The sequence below is a fragment of the Erinaceus europaeus genome, chromosome 8 (genome assembly GCF_950295315.1).
Source record: "Erinaceus europaeus chromosome 8, mEriEur2.1, whole genome shotgun sequence".
NCBI classification, from domain to species: Eukaryota; Metazoa; Chordata; class Mammalia; order Eulipotyphla; family Erinaceidae; genus Erinaceus; species Erinaceus europaeus.
Genome location: NC_080169.1, coordinates 59,711,275 through 59,733,634, shown reverse-complemented (window position 1 = coordinate 59,733,634; position 22,360 = coordinate 59,711,275). Strand labels below are relative to the sequence as shown.

The 22,360-nt window shown below is 38.8% G+C and overlaps 1 protein-coding gene across 2 annotated transcripts in view; it reads left to right on the top strand.

Moving 5' to 3' along the window:
* The window catches only part of RUNDC3B (RUN domain containing 3B), a 138,967-nt gene that overhangs the window by 114,124 nt on the left and 2,483 nt on the right, over positions 1 to 22,360 (top strand). The window contains exons 9-10 of one of the 2 annotated variants that reach the window (XM_060196292.1): positions 1,018 to 1,164; positions 17,018 to 17,136. In XM_060196292.1, the coding sequence (XP_060052275.1) occupies positions 1,018 to 1,164; positions 17,018 to 17,136 (266 nt within the window). The remainder of the gene's footprint in view (positions 1 to 1,017; positions 1,165 to 17,017; positions 17,137 to 22,360) is intronic. The other variant, XM_007531924.3, reaches the window with a different exon arrangement.

Below are 22,360 nucleotides of genomic sequence, written 5' to 3'. Positions count from 1 at the left end.
CACACTCCACCTGGGGGGGGGGGCAGGCAGGCGGAGGAAGCTCCATGAGCAGTGAAATAAGTTCCTCTCTCTCTCTCTCTCTTTCTCTTTTGCCAGAGCACTAATTAGCTCTGGCTTATGGTGCTGCAGAGGATTGAACCTGGGACCTAGAGCCTCCAGCATTCGAGTCTCTTTGCATAACCATTATGCGATCTACCCCCCCCTTCAGTTTCTTTCTCTCTCCATCTCTCTCCCTCTCTCTTCTCAATTTCTCTCTGTGCTATCAAATAAAGAAAAAAAATGGCCACCATGAGCAGTGGGCTTGTCATGTAGGAACCAAGCCGCAGAGATAAGCCTAGTGGCAATAAAAAATAAAAAAATAAATATATATATATGCATTGTAATAACAACTTTATTTGGCCATTGAAGTGTTTCCAGTACATTGTATCATTCAATACAATTGTCATTGATTTAATCATTTTGTGATGCATTTACTAGTAATTAACTTCTACTGAAAACAGTTATGGGGACCTTATGAATTTTTAGTGTATATTTTTCTGTAGTTTAATTTTTTAAATTATTCACATTGCAATAAGCTTCTTTGGATATCTTATTTCTATCTATTTTGGCATTTTGCTTTACTGAGTTGTTTACTTGAATGTAATATGAATTCTAAACTAGAAAATCATGCAAGTAGGTGCATGACTTTCTTTCATATTTAACTTTCATGTGGTAACCTGATTTGACATTGTTTTCTAGTTAAGATACAAAGTACAGTTTGAGTTCCTTAGTAATAACTTCGTAGAAAGACAGTCTGAATTTCATAGGTAGTGAAAGTTGTAGCCAACAAATAATGAATGAAAAACACACACTGAAGGAGACCAATCAGTCATAGTCCCAACTCACATTCCAGCAGTTCTGATAAAAATTCATTTTAAAAAACGTGGATTATGGGGGCCTAAATTGATAATACCATTAGGTTCCACTGCCATTGCAGAAAAGTAAAGACAAAAGCACTCACCATCTTAATATTCACAGGACTGTGCTAAAGAATAATGATTTAAGATCAAGACAAGAGTTAACTGCCCATCTCACCAACCAGTGGCCTTCCCCAGGAGCTCTGGATGTCAATGCTGTTGCCTTGGATACGTTGCTTTACCGAAAACACAATAAACAGTGGTATGAGTAAGTGTAATATTTTTTTTCCAACTAATAAAAAAAAATCTAGTTGTACCCAAGCATATAGCTATCTATTTTGTTTTTTTCAGCTATTCTTTCTTAATTCATTATTTAAAGAAAAAGACTTTGATACTACTTTGGCTTGGTAAAGTTAGGTTAAAGTAGTGGATGTTTTGATATTTTGAAACCAAGGCACCCTGGGGAAGTGAAATATCTGCGAAACTATTACGTAGTTTTGCACCTAGCACCTACATTTTTAGCTAATCTTCAGTGAGTTCTACAGTTGTCTATGAGCTCAATTTTCAGAAATCATCTACTTTTGAATTCTATCTTTGGTGTTTGTATTTGTTTTAGGATAGAGTTTCTGCTGAAAGATTACAAAATTCTACCTAATGAAAAAAATAGTCATATAGTTACTTGTTCTTAATGAAAAGTATTTCTTATAGACAAGTCTGAAAAAAATTGCTCATGTTCATTAAATATAATTTTTGGAGGCTGGGTGGTGGTTCACCAGGTTGAGTGCGCATGTTACAATGTGTAAGGACCTGGATTCAAGCCTCTGGTCCCCACCTGAAGTAGAAAGCGTTGCAAGTAGTGAAGCAATGTTGCAGGTGTATCTCTATCCCCTCACCTTTTCTATCACCCCCTTTGCTTTCGATTTCTGGCTGTCTCTATCCAATAAATAGATAATACCGAAATTTTTTAATAATAATTTTAGGAGGCTATAGAAGATATGTAATCACTCTACATATGACCCAAACTTTCTTTTTCCTATTTCTTTGCCCTAATGTTGAAGAATATTTCATTTAATCATAGTGACCTAATCGTGGAATTTAGAGAACAGCAAAATCTTTGTTGCTCTTAGATAATCTTCATCTTGGTACTTGTGAATTGTATTACTTTTTAATTCTTTTCTTGAAATTTAGCCACATTCACAATCTTTTCTATTTCTTTTTCTTTCTTTTTTTTTTGTCACTAGCTAATTTCTTGATTATTTTCACTGCTTTCATTCCATCTAGTTCTGTTCTTTTTCTTCCTTTCTGAACTTTTTAAAAAATATATTTTATTTAATTATTGGATAGAGAAATAGAGAGGAAATGGGAGATAGGGAGAGAGCAAGAAAGACATCTGCATGGAGTCAGGCGGTAGCACAGCGGGTTAAGCACATGCGGTGCAAAGCGCAAGGACCGGCATAAGGACCCCAGTTCCAGCCCCCGGCTCCCCACCTATAGTTGAGTTGCTTCACAGGCAGTGAAGCAGGTCTGCAGGTGTCTATCTTTCTCTCTCCCTCTCTGTCTTCCCCTCCTCTCTCTATTTCTCTCTGTCCTATCCAATGACAGCAACAACAACAACAATAATAATAACCAGAACAATGATAAGACAACAAGGGCAACAAAAGGGGGGAAAAATGGTCTCCAGGAGCAGTGGATTCGTGGTACAGGCATCAAGCCCCAGCAATAACCTTGGAGGCAAAAAAAAAAAAAAAAAGACATCTGCAGCACTGCTTTATCACTCAACCGGGTGTGTCACTACCCTACCCATTTCTAATATTTTATTTTATCTTTTCTCCTAATCTCTTTAACTTTTTCTACACGTCCTTGTTTTTAAATTTTGCTGGTAGAGATACACAGTTCAACTATGCTTTTTAGGATATCTTTCCCTGAGTAATTGGTAGCCAGGAATTGTTTTAATATCTATACTTGCATTACTCAGTGGTTTTGTTTTCATTTATCAAATGTGAAATCCAAATAAATTTGACCACTTTTTCTTAAAAAAAAAATTCTAGGGGGCTGGGCGGTAGGGCAGCAGGTTAAGCTCACATGGCATGAAGTGCAAAGACTGGCACAAGGATCTGGGTTGGAGCCCTCGGCTCCCTACCTGCAGGGAGATCGCTTTACAGACAGGGAAGCAGGTCTGCAAGTGTCTTATCTTTCTCTCCCCCTTTCTGTCTTACCCTCCTCTATCATTTCTCTCTGTCCTATCCAACAAGGATGACAGCAATAACAACAACAATTCTTCTTCTAGCGTTTGCCCTTCTTCCGTAGCCAGTCAACAGCGTCAGGTTGAGCCTGATGTAAAGTTTCGAGACCTCCTTTGAATCTGGAGAGGTGGCAGTCATTGACTATGTGGGGCACAGTCTGTCTGTCAACAATAATAACGATAAACAGCAAAGGCAACAAAAGGGAAAAAATAGCCTCCAGGAGCAGTGAATTTGTAGTGCAGGCATTGAGCCCCAGGGATAACCCAAAAAAAATTCTAGGGATTTTAATTATTCTGTTTGTTTTACAGACTGATAAGGAAAAGTGAATATATTACTTAGATAATAGCTCAGTAGAATGCTGTTCAACATCTGCTAAATCATACTGTTATGATTATACACATATGCATATGAAAGTTGTGAGCCTATACTAGAATATATATTGTATACAATTTTACTTTTCTGTGGCTTATTTAATAGAAGACTATCTTCATTTATAATTTATGACTGAACAACTGATTTGGCAATACTTGGTATTTATTTTGTGTATAGTATTTGAAGTAGAGGCCCCTGTTTCTTTAAAATTTTATTTATTTATATTTATTTTTCCTTTTTATTGATCTTATTGTTTTTTATTGTTGCTGTAGCTATTACTGTTTTTGATATTGTAGTTGTTACATAGGACAGAGAGAAATGAAGAGAGGAGGGGAAGACAGAGGGGAAGAGAAAGAGAGACACCTGCAGACCTGCTTCACCGCCTGTGAAGCGACTCCCTTGCAGGTAGGGAGCCAGGGGTTGAAACCAGGATCCTTCAGCGTGTGCTTGTGCTTCGCACCACGTGCGCTTAAACCACTGCGCTATTGCCCGACTCCTGAGGCCCCTGTTTTTTTTGTTGTTGTTGTTTTTTTCAGAAAGGATTAATTAACAAAACAATAGGGTAGGAGGGGTACAATTCCATACAATTCCCACCACCCAATCTCCATATCCCACCCCCTCCCCTGATAGCTTTCCCATTCTCTATCCCTCTGGGAGCATGGACCCAGGGTCATTGAGGGTTGCAGAAGGTAGAAGGTCTGGCTTCTGTAATTGCTTCCCCGTTGAACATGGGCGTTGACTGGTCGGTCCATACTCCCAGTCTGCCTCTCTCTTTCCCTAGTAGGGTGTGTCTCTGGGGAAGTGGAGCTCCAGGACATATTGGTGGGGTCTTCAGTCTAGGGAAGCCTAGCCGGCATCCTGATGACATCTGGAACTTGGTGATTGAAAAGAGAGTTAACATACGAAGCCAAACAAATTGTTGAGCAATCATGGACCCAAAGCTTGGAATAGTGGAGAGGAAGTGTTAGGGGGGTACTCACTGCAAACTCTAGTGTATTTCTGCTTTCAGGTATATATTTTGCAGTAGTTTATGGATACGTGTGAACATATGTTCTCTCTCACAGAAACTGGTGTATATCTAGGTTTTGGGACTTTGTTAGAAAGTGAACCACCTGAGATGGAATTAGAGTATACTATGAAAGGAAAGGTCTCACCCGAGTAATGAAGCTGAAGGGTTGTCATTCCACACGTGAAGTCTCTGGACACAGTCTGAAGTGAAGCATGTTGAGGTGGCAATCGTTGTGTTGGTTAGGTTGTGATCGGCAGATGCAATATTATTTGATATGGATTGGGAGAGGCATACGGGAAAGTGGGCCCTATCCAAGGGTTCCAGGACTGGGGGGAGTAGAGGCTCTATAGTGGAGATGTGAGGTTCCTGCTGTCTTAGGGTTCAGAAAGACAATCGATAGTTAATGTTATCATCACATTGTTTGGTAATTGGGTTAACTTTGAAAAGTCCATTTGTTAGGGTTTGCTGTACAGTACCCAGTATCTTGTATATAGATGTGCTATTGGTTGCTTCTGATCTACTTGGTCTAGGCTTTTGAGAGAGTCTGCATATCAATTAAACAGCCTATATGTTAAAACGATTCAGTTTATGTTTTGATAAACTTCGAGACATACAATTAATTTTCTCCCTCTCGTATTAATTAACTAGTGATTTATATGACTACATTTTACTAGGAGTGTACATAAACACCATTCCCACCACCAAAAGACTGTGACCCATCCCTCCCACCCACTCCCACCCCCCACTGGCCCAGGAAGCTGCATGTCTACTCCTCACCACAGGGTTTTTACTTTGATGCCCTACTTACAGTTTGGTCAGGTCCTGCTTTTAGTTTCCCTTTCAGATCTTCTTACTCAACTTCTGTTGATGAGTGGGATCATCCCATACTCATCTTTATCTTTCTGACTTAGCTCACTTAACATAATTCCTTCTAGCTCTGTCCAAGATGGGTCAGAGAAGGTGGGTTCATTGCATTGGATCGACCTTCTCGTGGTGCATCCCGTGAGTACCCATTTATTGGGGAAACTGATGATCCTTCCTAGCCGACTGAATCCACATGGATCCCAGTCACTTTCAAAGCCAGCAACAAGCAGACATCAGGCTCAACCTGATGCTGTTGACTGGCTACGGAAGAAGGGCAAACGCCAGAAGAAGAAGATAGCTGCATAGTATTCCATTGTGTATATATACCACAGCTTTCTCAGCCACTCATCTGTTGTTGGGCACCTGGGTTGCTTCCAGGTTTTAGTTATTATGAATTGTGCTGCTATGAACATAGGAGTACACACCTCTTTTTGGTTGGGTGTTATGGAGTCCTTGGGGTATAACCCCAGGAGAGGAATTACTGGATAATATGGAAAAAAATGAAATGAATTTGAGGTCTACCACTGCAAAAGGTATTATTCTATGAGTAAGTGCCAGCATAGTAGTGGAACTCAAGCTAAATAAAAATATAAGCAATTTCACCTTGTACTACAAATACTTTAGTTCCTTCAGTAATAGTCACAATTACAACATGCAAAGATAAACTATAAACAAATCTTTCACCTAGACTCCTTATTAGCTTCTCAATAGGTAACTCCATATGAAAACAGAGGTACTAATATGTCTTTTGGAAAAAAATAGTTCACCACTAACTTATTTAAAGTAGATATTAATATAAAACACATTCATTTTTTAGTTATTAGTCTTGTAACTCAGACCTTAATGTTATAGTTTTTTCAGTTAAAAAACAGGGGCCTTCATGAAAACACCAGGCTTCCCTAGACTGAAGACCCCACCAATATGTCCTGGAGCTCCGCTTCCCCAGAGACCCATCCTACTAGGGAAAGAGAGAGGCAGACTGGGAGTATGGACCGACCAGTCAATGCCCATGTTCAGCGGGGAAGCAATTACAGAAGCCAGACAACCCACAATGACCCTGCAACCCACAATGACCCTGCAACCCACAATGACCCTGGGTCCATGCTCCCAGAGGGATAGATAATGGGAAAGCTATCAGGGGAGGGGGTGGGATATGGAGATTGGGTGGTGGGAATTGTATGGAATTGTACCCCTCCTACCCTATGGTTTTGTTAATTCATCCTTTCTTAAATAAAAAAAAAATCTTATTAGTGACTTAATACTGAGTTACAAAATTACATGTCAGCAGGGGTATAAATCTACTCCATTCCCACCAACAACAGGGTTCTGAATCTTTAGTCTCCTCGCTGCATACCACCACAGTTCCCTTAAATTTGTAGATGGGACAACCACCATCTCTACAATTATTTGTCTACACTTATACATAATTGCCCCCTTTTTCTTCCTGATCCAGTCTTCTCTTCCCCTCCATGACACTCATGACACCATTACTATCTCCATATGTCCCTCTCCTTTTTCTCCTCTTCCCTTGGGTGCTGACAGAACAGAGTTCAGAGTCCTCTTCTCTTCTTCCTCCTGTCACTTCCCCCCTGCTGGGTTGTTTTTGGGGTGCAAAAGGTAGAAGTTCTGGCTTCTGTAATTGCTTCTCCACTGAACATGGATGTTGGCATGGAAATCCATACCCCCAGCCAATTTCTATCTTTCCCTAGTGGGACAGAGCTCTAGAGAAGCGAGGTTCCAGGCCACACTGGTAAGGTTGTCTGCCTAGAGAAGTCAGGATAGAATCATGGTAGCATCTGTAACTTGGTGTCTGGAAGGTGGCAGGACATAAAGTGAGACAAAGTGGTTAATGAACAGGAACAAAAAGGTAGGAAGGAACAGAGCAGATGAGATTAGGGATTTTAGGGTAGAAGAAAGCTAGAAAGTCCATTTTAGGCATGTTCCTGGGGACAAGCAGTTAGGGTACTTTTGCTTGAGTTTGATAGCTAGTCTGAAGTTGGATAAGAATATTGTCTGAAAGGCATTCTGGCAGTAAACGCACGTGGCGGGTTAAACGCACGTGGCACAAGTGCAAGGACCCATGCAGGGATCCCAGTTTGAGCCCCTGGCTTCCCACCTGCAGGGGAGTCGCTTCACAGGCTGTGAAGCAGGTCTGCAGGTGTCTGTCTTTCTCTCTCCCTCTCTGTCTTCCTCTCCTCTCTCCATTTCTCTCTGTCCTATCCAACAACGATGACATCAATAACAATATAAATAACTACAACAATAAAACAACAAGGGCAACAAAAGGGAATAAATAAATAAATATTTAAAAAAAGAATATTGTCTGAGAAAACGGCATGGGTATACAACTTTAAAATACTCTTGTCATTTCTTGACTGTTTAAACCTGCCAGGTTAGCTATTCAGGATCTCAAATACAAAAATATTCAGGATCTCAAATACAAAAATATTATGTTAAAAGTTTAAGGCATTATAAACTCACTGTAAAATTCAGTAACTATATAAAGCACATTTATTTAGCACACACATAAAAGGTTACTTTTTGCTTCTAGAAAGCTTTTTTTTTTTTTCCCTCCAGGGTTATCTCTGCAGCTCAGTGCCTCCTACGAATCCACTAAAATAGACTTCCTAGTTTCTTACCACCCTAAGATCCCTTTTCTTACCTGCTCTGTTTCCATTTGGAGACTTTTTTTTTTCCATTTTGTTGCCCTTATTGTTATTGCCAGATAGGACAGAGAGAAATCGAGAGAGGAGAGGAAGGCAGAGGGGAGGAGAGAGAGACACCTACAGACCTGTTTCACCGCTTGTGAAATGACCCCTCAACCCCCCGCAGATGGGGAGCCAGGGCCTCCAACCCGGATACTTACACCCGTCTTTGTGCTTCACATGTGCACTTAATCCATTGTGCTACCAGATCCCCCCCCCCCTTAGTAAGTTCTCTATTAATGTTCCCTTACTTTTAAAGTTCAAGTCACATAAGTTTGTTAAATATCAGTTAAAATAATAGGTTGTCCCCCACTTTCCAGAGGGAGGCTGGGTCAGCCTACTCTGCACTCAAGGAAGGCTGATCCTGAAATGAGTGCAGCCTAGAATATTCCCAGCTGTGACCATGGACTGTGAGCTCATACAGACAGGGACTCAGGTTATACAGGCACTTGTGTTAAATCATATATATCAGATTAATGTGGTAAACAGTAACTGTATTTCTCTTTGGCAGCTATTCTCAACCCTAATCTGACTTTCTAACCCTGTTCTCAATTCTGACACCATTTTCCCAGACAATGTTTTTAGCCCACCTCCAAGTTAATTATCAAGCTCAGGCAAAAATCACCAAATCATGGGCCCCAAGGAACATACCTAAAATAAACTTCATAGCTTCTTACCACCCTAAGATCCCTTTTCTTACATGCTCTGTTTCCACTTTCTGGTTCCTATTTAGTAAACGTTTTGTCTTGCCTCATAACATACAGCCTTTCAGACACCAAGTTGCAGGTGCTACTATGATTCCATCCTAAACTATATGGGCAGATGAATTCACCAATGTACCTCACTTCTCTAGCGCCCTAACCCACTAGGGAAAGCTAGAAACAGGCTGGGGGTATGGATCAATCTGCCAACATCCATGTCCAGCAAAGAAGCAATTACAGAAACCAGAACTGCAACCTTCTGCACACCAAAAAGAATGTTGGTCCATACTCCCAGAGGGGGAAAAATGTTAGGGGAAGATGACCTGAGGGCTCTAAAACCCAGTTCCATCAGGATGCAGAGTGGAGGAAAAAAGGAAAGACATTTGCAAATAGTAATAAGTGTAGCTGTGACTTAAATTGGAAGAGAAGGCAGGACCATAGAAGAAAAATGGGGAAAAAAATATCTAAATAGGGGTACTAGATAGCATAATGGTTATACAAAGAGACTTTCATGCCTGGGGCTCATATTCCCAGGTTCAATCCCCTGCACCCCTATAAGCCATAGCTAAGTAGCGCTCTGGTAAAATAAACAAACAAACGTGTGTGTATATATACATACAAATAGTTATAGAAATAATAGTCCATATCTATGACCTTGGGAGAATCACTGCAGTTTCCACTAAGGGGGTGGGGATACAGAACTCAGGTGGTAGGAATGGTGTGTAATTGTACCCCTATTGTTTTGTAACTCTGTAAATCAGTAAAAAAATAATGGCTGTCAAAAAAGTCATGATGCATTTTTGCATAGAAAAATGTAAATATATTACGACTTTTCCAACTGCCTATTAGTAACTAGTTTATCAACTATATGATCTTGTTATACTCATTTCAATCCCAAAATACTCTCTTCATTGTCATCATATTTTTATACTTTCATATATGTATATATTTGGTATACAGTATATAATATGTAAATATAATATATTTATTTGTATAAAATGTTATGTTTTTATTTTCATTCATATGTCATAATATTTTTTTTCTACTTAAGCATTTTTATAATTTAAATTTGTTATTGTCTTCCAGTTTGCTTACTAGCCACAAAATTAGTGAGAACTATGTTTCTGTTGTTTTTCATGAAGTACTAGTTAGATTGATTTTTCTTAATGACTTTTGATGAGTATATATAATTACTTCAGATTAATTAGAGGTTCTCCTTTCCATGTTTGTATTTCTAATATTTTTGGAGTCAAAGTTCCTATCACACTGAGCCTAGAAAAATATTTTACAGCCTGTAGGTTTTCCTTTGACCTCATTTACATGAAACCTTCCCTTTCAGAATCCTTTGAATCATTCCATTAACAATAGATCAAGCAACTAGATATTCTACTATAGCAAATGTTTTATGATGTTCCATAAACATTTTCTATGAAAGTCAAACCCAGAATGAAATGCATAGCTTGTTTTTTTTTCCAAACATATTCCCATGTCTCTGTGTAGACAGTATGCAAATATGTGTTTTCATTTTCTCCAGATGGGTTTGTCTCAGGTGCATTACACTGTTATCCAGTGGATACCAGATAATGTACATTATTACTTACCTCAATGTATCTATTGGACAAAAAAAAGTAATGTAGGTCATCATACTATTACCTCTTTAAAAAGTATTAATTACTCATTTGTTTTATGAGAGATAAAAGGATAACAGAGACAGAGACTAAGACCAAAACCAGAATTCACTAAGTTGTAGGAAGTACCGTGGATTAGACAGTACTCACTTATGAAAAGGATCTCACTTATGAAAAGCATGTACTTTGCACACTGAGTCACTTCTTTAGTTGTTCATTACTTTTGATTCTTTATAGACATTTTAATTTATAAAGAAAAATACTAAGAGCTGAGCAGTGGCTCACTAGATAAAGCACACATATTACTATGCACAAGTACCCAGGTTCAAACCCTCAGTCCTCAGCTGCAAGAGAGAACTTTCATGAGCAGTGTAACAGTCTTGCAGGTGCCTCTTTCTTTCCCTCTCTCTTTCCTTCACTGTACCAATCCACCATCCACGGAGGTCCCCCGCTCCCATCCAAGCATGCTGTTCCTGGGTGGTACCAGTGCTTGAATCTAAGAGCTTTTCATCATAAGACTTGTGTTCTACCTGATAAACTACCTCCTGTCCCCTTATTTTTTTTTCTATGTCACAAATATTTGTGAAATAAGTCTTAAAAGTATGATTTAAAGTGTATTGAGCAATGTAAAGGTATAGAAAAATTAAAAACTTTTATCACAGTCATAATGCATTATTCTTACTATCTTGGTTTGTTATTTGATTAAATAAATTAGTCATTATTTAAATTAATTTTTGAGAAATACAGTTAACCCTTAAACAACATGAGTTTGAGCTGTTTAGGTCTACTTATATTTTTCCAACCATGGGTTTTGAATTAATGACATCAATCAATCTGGGCAGAACTTTAAGATATAGAAAGTCAAGTATAAGGGACTTGAGCATCAGGAAGTTTGGGTGTGTGTGTGGCGGGTGGGAGTGGGAGGGAAGCTGGGGTTGGGATTCCAGAAATAAATCTATTTGCAGATACCATTGCGGTGAGTGTAATTAACGTTTAGAAAAGTAGAAAAGAGGGGGCTGGGCAGTAGCGCAGCGGGTTAAGTGCACATAGTACAAAGCGCAAGAATCGGCTCAAGGATCAGTTTAAGTCTCCAGCTCCCCACCTGCAGGAGAGTCACTTCACAAAGGGTGAAGCAGATCTACAGGTGTCTCTCTTTCTCTCCCGCTCTCTATCTTCCCCTCCTTTCTCAATTTCTCTCTCTCCTATCCAACAACAGCAGCAGCAGCAACAATAATAACAGCAGCAAAACAGTAACAACAGTGTAAAAAAACTGCCATGAGCAATGGGTTCATAGTGCAGGCATTGAGCCCCAACGATAAACATGCAGGCAAAAAAGAAAAGTAAAAAAGACAGTCTCATATTAAATTCCTGCATTCCTGCATTCCTTTGTAGCTAATAAAATGTGACATATTAGAAATCAGATGAAATTATCAGTGATAGTACTTAATACAATATGGTTTACATGGTCTATCTCAGAAAACAAGGTTATTCTTTAGAAGGATACTTAGTAAAATAAGCATAATCTTTTTTCCTTATACTGGAAGAAGATAGCGGAGTTAAGGGACAGGAATCAGAGCTAGGTGGTCAAATTCAAATCTTATTTTTTTTGTGCTTGTTTCCTTTGCTATAAAGTGGTGATGATAATAATTTCAACATATTATGGCAATTGTAAGGGATAAAAAAGTTAATGTATATAAACAGTCACTAGCATTGGTAAGAGCTATGTAAATATTGGGTATCAGGTTTTTTAAGTTTCATACTTTTATCTTATTTACATGTTATCTACTATAATTATCAACGTTTTCCTAAAGTAAGATTTCTTTCTACTTCTGAATAAAATTCAGAACTTTTATAATCAACATTTGGAAAGTCGTCATGTTATAATGCAAGAACACTTTGTAATCTAGTCAAGTTATTATATCACTCTTCTTCATTTCTTGGAGAAAAAAACCAAATGTATAGCTATTGTATTTATCACTCTATACTTCATATACTTGCTCTGATAAATTTGTAGGTAAGTCTACTCTTATGTGTATGAAGAGAAAAATATACATGTTATGTACGCTTTATAAAAATTCACAGAGCACATGGAATTTCTAGGGCATGAGACAGTGTTTGACTACTCTTAAACTGAGAAAAATAAATAGCTTTTTGTAGATTATTTATCTGTGGGATAAATCATGCATTCTACTCTCATATGAAATGTCAGTAACAGCAGAATTGCTTTATATCTCTTGAGCAAGTTTTATCCTGACAAAACAAATATGAGAAATGTCTAATAATAAAACATTATTAACTTTCTAATTAATTAATTAATTACTTTTTGCCTCCAGGGTTATCTTGGGGGCTCAGTGCCTACACTTTGAATCCATTGTTCCTGTGACCATTTTTTAATTTTTGGATAGGATAGAGAAAAATTGAGAGGGGAGGGGACGATAGGGAGGGAGAGAGAAAGATAGGCACCTGCAGACCTGTTTCATCGCTTTGTGAAGTGTCCCTGCTACAGGTGGGGAGAGAGGGGCTCAAACCCAGATCTGTCTTTGGGTCCCTATGCTTAGTACTATGTGTGCTTAACTGGGTGCACCACTGCCCAGCCTGACTAACTTTCTGTTTATAAGTAAATTTTCCTCTATTATAATTGACTCCTAATTAGTTTAATATAAAATTTACTCACAGTAGCAAATATACATGGGAAGATAATCAGTTATCTTGATGGGTTATTACCAAAAACAGGTATGCTATTACCCAACATTAAAACAAAAACTTTTTTATTTTTTTTTTATTTTTTATTTTTTTTTTTTATTTAAGAAAGGATTAATTAACAAAACCATAGGGTAGGAGGGGTACAACTCCACACAATTCCCACCGCCCAATCTCCATATCCCACCCCCTCCCCCAATAGCTTTCCCATTCTCTATCCCTCTGGGAGCATGGACCCAGGGTCATTGAGGGTTGCAGAAGGTAGAAGGTCTGGCTTCTGTAATTGCTTCCTCGCTGAACATGGGCGTTGACTGGTCGGTCCATACTCCCAGTCTGCCTCTCTCTTTCCCTAGTAGGATGGGTCTCTGGGGAAGCTGAGCTCCAGGACACATTGGTGGTGTCTTCAATCCAGGGAAGTCTGGCCGGCATCCTGATGATACCTGGAACCTGGTGACTGAAAAGAGAGTTAACATACAAAGCCAAACAAATTGTTGAGCAATCATGGACCCAAAGCTTGGAAAAGTGGAGAGGAAGTATTAGGGAGGTACTCACTGCAAACTCTAGTATACTTCTGCTTTCTTACTTTGGTGCCATATTCCAAACTCAGTCAATTTCTGCTTTGCGTTTCTACTTCTTTTTTTTTTTTTTTACATGCATAACATTCCCCAGATTCCCATTTAGCAATAAAACCCCCACTATTTCATTCATCATTTTTCATGGACCTGTATTCTCCCCACCCACCCACCCACCCCAGAGTCTTTTACTTTGGTGTAATACTCCAATTCCATTTCAGGTTCGACTTGTGTTTTCTTTTCTAATCTTGTTTTTCAACTTCGGCCTGAGAGTGAGATCATCCCATATTCATCCTTCTGTTTCTGACTTATTTCACTCAACATGATTTTTTCAAGGTCCATCCAAGATCGGCTGAAAACGGTGAAGTCACCATTTTTTACAGCTGAGTAGTATTCCATTGTGTATATATACCACAACTTGCTCTGAATGACTCTGAAAATGTCCAATAGTTCTAGGTTATCTATCTCTTCATTTAGCTCCCTTATGTCTTTACTGATTTTCTTCCTGGATGATCTGTCAAGTTGAGATAGTGGGGTGTTGAAGTCCCCTACTATGATTGTGTTACTGTTAATATATTGCTGTAGCTCTTTCAGTAGAAGTTTGATGTATTTAGATGGCTTCTCATTGGGTGCATAGATATTAATAATTGTTAAGTCCTCTTGATTGACTGATCCTCTGAGCATTAAGTAGTGTCCATTCCTATCTTTTTTAATCTTATCTATTTTAAAGTCTATCATGTCAGAGAATAGCTGTTTCTGCCCTTTTTTGTGGGCCATTGGCTTGAATGATAGTTTTCCATCCTTTCACTTTAAGTCTGTGTTTGTCTTGTTGCGTTAGGTGAGTTTCCTGTAGATAACATATTGTTGGGTTGTGTTTTCTGATCCATCTTCCTACTCTGTGTCTTTTAATAGGTGAATTCAGGCCATTCACATTTATTGATATCAAAGATTAAAGATATTTTAACACCATTCTTGTAGAGTTTTAGAGTGTTTTGATATATGTTCTATTTGTGGTGGTCTGGTTGTTTATAGGAAACCTTTCAGAACTTCTTTCAAGGCAGGCTTGGTGATGGTTGCTTCCTTCAACTGTTGCTTGTCTGAGAAGGTTTTGATGCTTCCATCTAGTCTGAATGACAGTTTAGCAGGATATAGTATTCTTGGCTGAAAGCCTTTCTCATTGAGCACTCGATAGATATCTTGCCATTCTCTTCTGGCCTGTAGTGTTTGTATGGAGAAGTCTGCTGCTAATCTTATGGGTTTTCCTTTGTAGGTGACTCTTTGTTTTTCTCTTGCAGCCTTGAGGATCCTTTCTTTATCCTTATTCCTTTCCAATCTAAGTATGACATGTCTTGGTGTCTTTAGGTCTGGGTTAATTCTGTTTGGGACCCTCTGGGCTTCTTGAATCTTTATGTCTTTGGTGTTGTCTAGACTAGAGAAATTTTCAGCTATTATGGCCTGGAGAACGCTTTCTTCCTCCCCTTCTCTTTCTTCCTCTGGTAAGCCAATAATGCGTATATTGTTTCTTTTGAAGTCATCCCATAGGACTCTGTTGTTGTTTTCAGCATCTCTTAATCTCTTTTTGAGATCTCTTACTTCTTCTTTAGTTGTCTCTAATTCATCCTCAATCTTGCTGATTCTGTCTTCAGCCTCATTGATTCTATTCTCTCTGCCCTCTACTGCTTTCTGGAGTTCATCTATTTTGTTGCCCTGCTCTGATACTGTTTTAGCTTGTTCAGCTAGTTGCCTTCTTAGCTCAGCAATTTCAGCTTTCAGCTCTCTAATAACCATGAGATAATTAGAATTTTCTTCCATATTCTCATTTGTTGTTCTTGCAGTTCTGATTACAATTTTTTCAAATTCTTTACTCACTCCTGTTATTATTTCCTTAGCTAATGTTTGGATGTTGAACTCGTTGTTTTGTGCTTTGCCCTCTGGAGGACTTTTAGCTGGACTCTTGTCCTGGTTCGAGTCTCCATTATTTTTTCTTGTTGTTTTAACCATTTTATATAAGTTAAGAGGTTTTTCAATCCCTGAGTTGGAGTTCAGTGGTGTAAAAGCCTTTTTTTTTTTTTTCCCCCTGTAGGCTATGGTAGCCTGAGGGCTTTTAAACTATCAATAGGCTTCTTGGCTTAATCAATGACTCCTGACCAAGAGATAAAGCAGGGTGTGGCAGAGATAATTCAGTGGTTATTCAAAGAGACTTTCACAGCCCTTCAGCTATGCCACCGAGGTATAGGTCTTCTCCTGAGTTTCCCGGTTAGATCTCTGTGCCCTGGTGTCCCTCCCTGTTGCTGCTCCAGATTCTGAGGGTAGTAGCAATGGAGACTCAGAGTTGTACTTGGTGAGTCTCTGGGGAGTCCTTTCCTCCCTTCAGCTGTCCCCTTGTTGGTGGAGCAGACTGGAGGTGGTGTCTCCACTGACAAACTGTCGAACTGTTAGCAGTCAGTTAATCTCTCCTTAGGCCCCTCTCTCCTCTCTGTCACCAGCCACGCGTGTTTGTACTCACGGGTGATTTACTGGGTTTCTGTGGTCATTCTAGTCCTGTCTTGTTTCGGTCCGGGTGGTCTCCTTTGGTATTCCTAGTTGATCCGGGAGAGGAGAGGAGAGGAGAGAAAGCGATCTGCTGCTCGTAGCTCCGCCTCCGGAAGTCTCTCAAAACAAAAACTTTTTAAGTCACAGTATTTGTAATAATAATAGTTATTATTGTTATGCAGTAACATCTATAAAAAAAATCAAGGCAGTGAAGATTGTTATTATTGTTACATCTGTTTTGTTTCTTCTGTAGATGCTGTTCCTTCAACAATAGCCCAAAATTCCCATCTATTTTCTTTGTTTTTTTGACGTGTTAATAGTTTGTGGTGCAGTTGTTGACACAAGTACAACTTCTCATCTCCTCATGACAGATATCTGCACACACACCTCACCTTAGGTGCTTTTCCACCCCCATGCACCAGGACTCCAATGCCCTCCCCATCCTTTTCACCCTCCTCACCCTCCCTTCCGTCCTTCTACAGAGTTCTTTGCTTTATTGCAATATGCCACACCAAGACCAAGTTTAACTGAAGTTCTCATTCCTTAAGCTGCTGTATAATAAATAAAAAGTTGATTTAAATTTTTGACAAATTATTTCTCTTTTTGCTATTTAGTAGTCTGAAAAGAAAGCAGGAAAAAAGTAATGGAGATCACACAGCAACTAGAATAAAGAAAGTTTTAGGGGTTAAATTAGTCAGATATTTACTACAGTGAAGAAAACCATTAAAGAATATCTCTAGACATTCTTTTTTGTAAGAAAAAAAATTCAAGGAGTACTTTATCTGTGTTTTTCAGAAAAAGTTATCAAAGTCTTGACCAGTTGTCAGCAGAAGTTAGCCTTTCTCAGACTTCACTGGATCCATGTCAGTCACAAGACGGAGATAAACAGGACTCATTACATTTAATTTGTGAAGGTAAGCAAATAATATATTTAAATTTTATTTTCCCTGAATCACCTATACAGTAGTTGTAGAAGATTGTAGAAGAGTAATAACAACATTTCTGTGAAGTTTTATTACTCAATAAAATGCACTTCTACAATGTTATCCTCTATGTTCTGTTCTCCTTTCCTTTCTTTCCTTTTACCATCATGCTATCTGTCATGCTAGTATGCTAACCTAGCATTTTAGGAATTGAACTGCCACTAATTTTTCTTATGTTTATTATTTATTGGACAGAGACCAAGAGAATTTGAGAAGGAAGTGGGGGGAGAGAGAGACCCCTGCAGCACTGCTTCATCACTGCAGCCCCCATAGGTGGAGACAGGGGCTTGAACTTAGTTTCTTGTGCATTGTAACATGTACACTCAATTGGGTGTGCCAACACCTAACCCCCTGCCATTATTAAATTTTAAATGACCTACTTTTGTTTATTTTTTCCTTTGTGTTTGTGGATTCAAAAGATGGCATGTAATTATGACCTATATTTCTTCCTTTCCTGAACTCTTTTAACCATTCCAGTTGGCCTTTATGTCTCTTACTATTCACTAGAGTAATGTTATCAAGGTGACCAACCATTGACATATTATTGAAGTCCTTCCTCTGTCTTCATCTGTTAAACTTATTACTTAAGTGTTCTTTGCATTTCTGTATAAAATTTACCATTGGCTTGTCATTTCTAAGAGCAAAAAGCGTGAACTATTTTTTAATGTTGTTGTGGTTATTATTATTATTGCTGTCGTTGTTGGATAGGACAGAGAGAAATCGAGAGAGGAGGGGAAGACAGAGGGGGAGAGAAAGACACCTACAGACCTGCTTCACCATTTGGGAAGCGACTCCCCTGGGGCTTGAACCGGGATCCTTAAGCAGGTCCTTGTGCTTTGCGCCACCTGCACTTAACCCGCTGCACTACTGCCAGACTCCCAAGTGTGAACTTTTCATGGGTATCAAATTAAATTTGTAGATCAGTTTGGTAAATACTGTCATCTGAGTATTTCTTGTCTACCATAGAAATGTGGGTTGCTTTTTCAACTTAAAGCTTGAATTTCTTTCAACAGTATTTTGTGTTCATTAAAATATAATGCTTGCATTTCTTTGGTTAAAATTTTCCAAAGTGTTTTGTTATTTTAGTTGCTACTGTAAGAGTAAGGTTTTCTTAATTTCACTTTGTTCATTGGTTTTTTTTTTTTAGACCTTAAACAGACTTATCATTTAATCACTGTATTGTACCTAAAAATGAATTAAATGCAAATTCATTTACGAGTGTAAAGAGATTCACACCTAGGGTTCATCTTTTTTTTAATATTTATTTGTTCCCCTTTTTGTTGCCCTTGTTTTTTTGTTGTTGTTGTTGTAGTTATTGATGTCGTTGTTGTTGGTAGGACAGAGAAATGGAGAGAGGAGGGGAAGACAGAGAGGGGGAGAGAAAGATAGACACCTGCAGACCTGCTTCACCGCCTGTGAAGTGACTCCCTGCAGGTGGGGAGCCGGGTGCTGGAACTGGGATCCTTAAGCTGGTCCTCTCGCTTCTTGCCACCTGTGCTTAACCCAAGAGTTCATCTCTTATGAATGCTTTTCTTCAATCAAAATTGTCAGGTGGGCTGGTTAGTGGTGCATCTGGTTGAACATACACATCACCATGTGCAAGGACCTGAATTCACACCTCCCCCACCCTTCCATCAGCGGGGGGAAGTAGTGCTGCAGGCATCTCCATCTCCCCTTCTCTGTCTCCCCTTCTCAATTTCTCTCTCTAATAAAAAAAAAATAAGAATTTTTTACTCATATTATCCTCAGTGCCAACACTGAACCATTTTCAAAAACAGTACTTTGCTACTGTAGAGAATTATTTCAAGTTATCAAGAAATATCCTATATATTTTATGCAGATGCTTTTCCTTTTACCTAAACTTTACAGTTTCATTTTTTTCTTAATTATATCGAATGCTTCTGAAAGTTAACCAGCTCATCTTTGAAAGTTAAAATAATTCTGTTACAAATTGATATTTGCTATGTTAACATAAATCCTGCATGATTCATGAATCAGTCATACCAATCAATTGTGGCTTCCAAATTTCTTTTGGAAAGCTCTTTTACTGAGAGAGAACCAGAGCACCAGCTGGCACACTGGCACATGCAGTGTCTTGGAGTCAACTCGAGATTTCATGTTTGTTTTATCTGTGCTCTCCTGCTGTGCCGCCTGCCAGGCTACCATTCCAAATCGATCTTTCCTGTTCTGAGAAAGATCTGTTTTCAGGTATATTCCTGGCAGTCCTTCTCCATAATTCATAAAGTTTCAACTACTGGAAGGATTTCCCTCTCAAATTTATTTTTCCTTCTTCTCTTTTAACTTATTGGGGGGATTAGTGGTCTATAGTCAGCAATAAATGCAGCTGTTTTTACATATGTAAAATTTCTCAGTTTGGGGGCCTGGTAAGGTGGCACACCTGGTTGAGCGTACATGTTACAGTGCTCAAGGACCCGGGTTTGAGCCTTCGGTCCCCACCTGCAAGGGGAAAGCTTTGTGAGTGGTGTGGCAGGGATGCAGGTGTCTCTGTCCCTATCACCCCCTTCCCTCTCAATTTCTAGCTGTCTCTATCCAGTAAATAAATAAAGATTTTAACAAAATTTCTCAGTTTTCTGTGTAACACTCTAGCCCCCCACACACACTTAGGTCCTTCTCCACCATCAGGCACCAGGACTCCCCCTCACCCCTCCCTCAGAGCCCTTTACTTTGGTGCAGTACACCAAACCCAGTCCAAGTTCTGCTTTGCGTTTCCCCTTCTGTTCTTATTTCTCAACTTCTATCTGTGAGTGAGATCATTACCACATTCATCCTTCTCTTTCTGGCTTACCTCTCTTACCATGATTCCTTCAAGGTCCATCCAAGATGAGGTGGTGAAGTCATCTTTTTTTCTTGGTTGAGTAGCATTCCATTATGTGTATATTTAACACTCTAGCAGAACTCATTTTCATAATCACTTTGTATTTTTCTAATTATTAATTACAGTAATTTCTGTAATAAATATTTTCTTTAGTAATTGTGATATTTACATCCTACTGTTTTCATGCATTTATGTGAACAAGTAACTATTAACGTTAAGGACAGATAATACCTGTAAGGTCCTTTGAAAACATTTCAGTCATCTCCTAAAAATAAGTAACTCGATTAGAGCTATCAGTATGAATGCCTGTGACCAAGTTAATATATGCATATGCAAAAACAACTAGGTCACAACTCACTTCTGATCTTCTACCATTACAACATACATTGGCTCTAATAGATGAAATTTTATTGTACAATTATTACCCTGCTTCTTGACCACTGATCATATAAAGTAACATAGTACTCACATAACAGCTCAATAAAATGCTTTTCTTACATGTATAGGTTTTTTTCCAGATTGGTTAAGGAATATTTTTAAGCATTCCTTAAAATTAGGATACATATTTATTGTCTCTTTTTTTCCTCATAGACCCCCTTCTTCCCAAGTTTTCTTTATTGGTGGTCTGTTCTTTTTTTTTTTTTACATTTTTTTGTTTATTTATTTTCCCTTTTATTGCCCTTGTTATTTTTTATTGTTGTTGTAGTTATTGTTGTTGTTGTTATTGATGTCGTTGTAGTTGGATAGGACAGAGAGAAATGGAGAGAGGAGGGGAAGACGGGAGAGAAAGATAGACACCTGCAGACCTGCTTCACCACCTGTGAAACAACTCCCCTGCAGGTGGGGAGCTGGGGGCTGGAACCAGGATCCTGGTCCTTGCACTTGGCACCACGTGTGCTTAACCCGCTGTGCTACCGCCTGACTCCCGGTGGTCTGTTCTTTTATCAGTTTTCACAATCTACTAAGTCATGTCTCCATACTATATATATCCTTTCTAAAAATTCCTACTTGTGTTACATTCTCTGTATTCCTTGTTTCCCAGTATCCATTTTATTTACCTCAAAACCATGTTTCACAGAACTCTCAAATATTAAAAGAAAAAAATTACTTCACATATGTAAAAGGCTTCAGTGGCTCCCTACTATGCAAGAATATAACTTAGAGTGTACTTTCCAAACTCAGAAGACTCGATTTCAAGTCACAACACAAATACAAGATAAGTTCTGTTGTAAAGATGGTTCATCTGGGAGAGTGCCTGCTTTGCCGGGCACATGACCCAACTTCGAGTTCCCTGCCCCTCAAGGTACTGGGAAAGGGCGTTTCTCTCTTTAGTTTTGTCTTTTCCTTTCTAAATGGGAAAAAAATTGGGGGCTAGTTAAATGCCTATCTTACCATGTACAAGGATCTAGGTTCAAGCCTCCAGTCACAGTATCTCAAGACTTTTATAGTTAATAAAGTCCATGATTATGATTTTCATGGTTGACTAAAGTATAAAAGACAATGGGAACAATATGGAGGTGCTGTTTGACCTTGAAAGCTTGTTTGGAGGTTATAGCAGGGGAAGGCAGCTTCTTGTATGCCCTAGATCTCTATTCAGGAAGGCAGTCCTAACTTGGAGCTTTGAGGGAGGAAGGGGACACCCACCTAGCCAGCCAGATCAACTGAATCAACCCTAGTGATTCATGGGGTGACAAGTGTTGCAGCCAGATCACCCTCACATCCTCAAGGAGCTATTTGAAACAGGATCTAATATTTAGAAACCTCTAATATCTGTTTTAGCATATAATTCTGTAACTGAGGAAAACCTACACTTTCCATTTTCTCTGGAAACCTGCTAGTTTTCAATGATGCATTTCATAGCCTGCAATCAGCTACTCAATGCTGGCATCTGCAAAGTGTATTGAAACTTAAGATTCTGGAGAGAACTTGCTTTCTCGGGCTATGAAAACGCAGCTACTGTTCCTCTTTCATGGGACAGCACATAACAAATTTCCTTATGCAAAGCAGATGTTGCTTAGGTATTTATTTAGTAAGGTTATAAAGATTCCCCAAATTAAGTCTTGAGTGTCCACAGTATTACTTTAGCTTCATATGGATCTCCTGGTATTTCTGGGGCCTGGATGCCTGTACTGTCTATTATCTTTCACTAATGAAACATGAACATATTCTCAAACAAAAAAAAAAGGGAGCTTGAAATATTTTCCTCTAAAACATGGTATTTCAATCTTCCATATCTGGAACTGCTCCAAAGAAGCACAAAGAATTCGCTGGAGTATTTTTTTTTAAGGGTGACATTGAAATTACTGAAAGATAAAACAC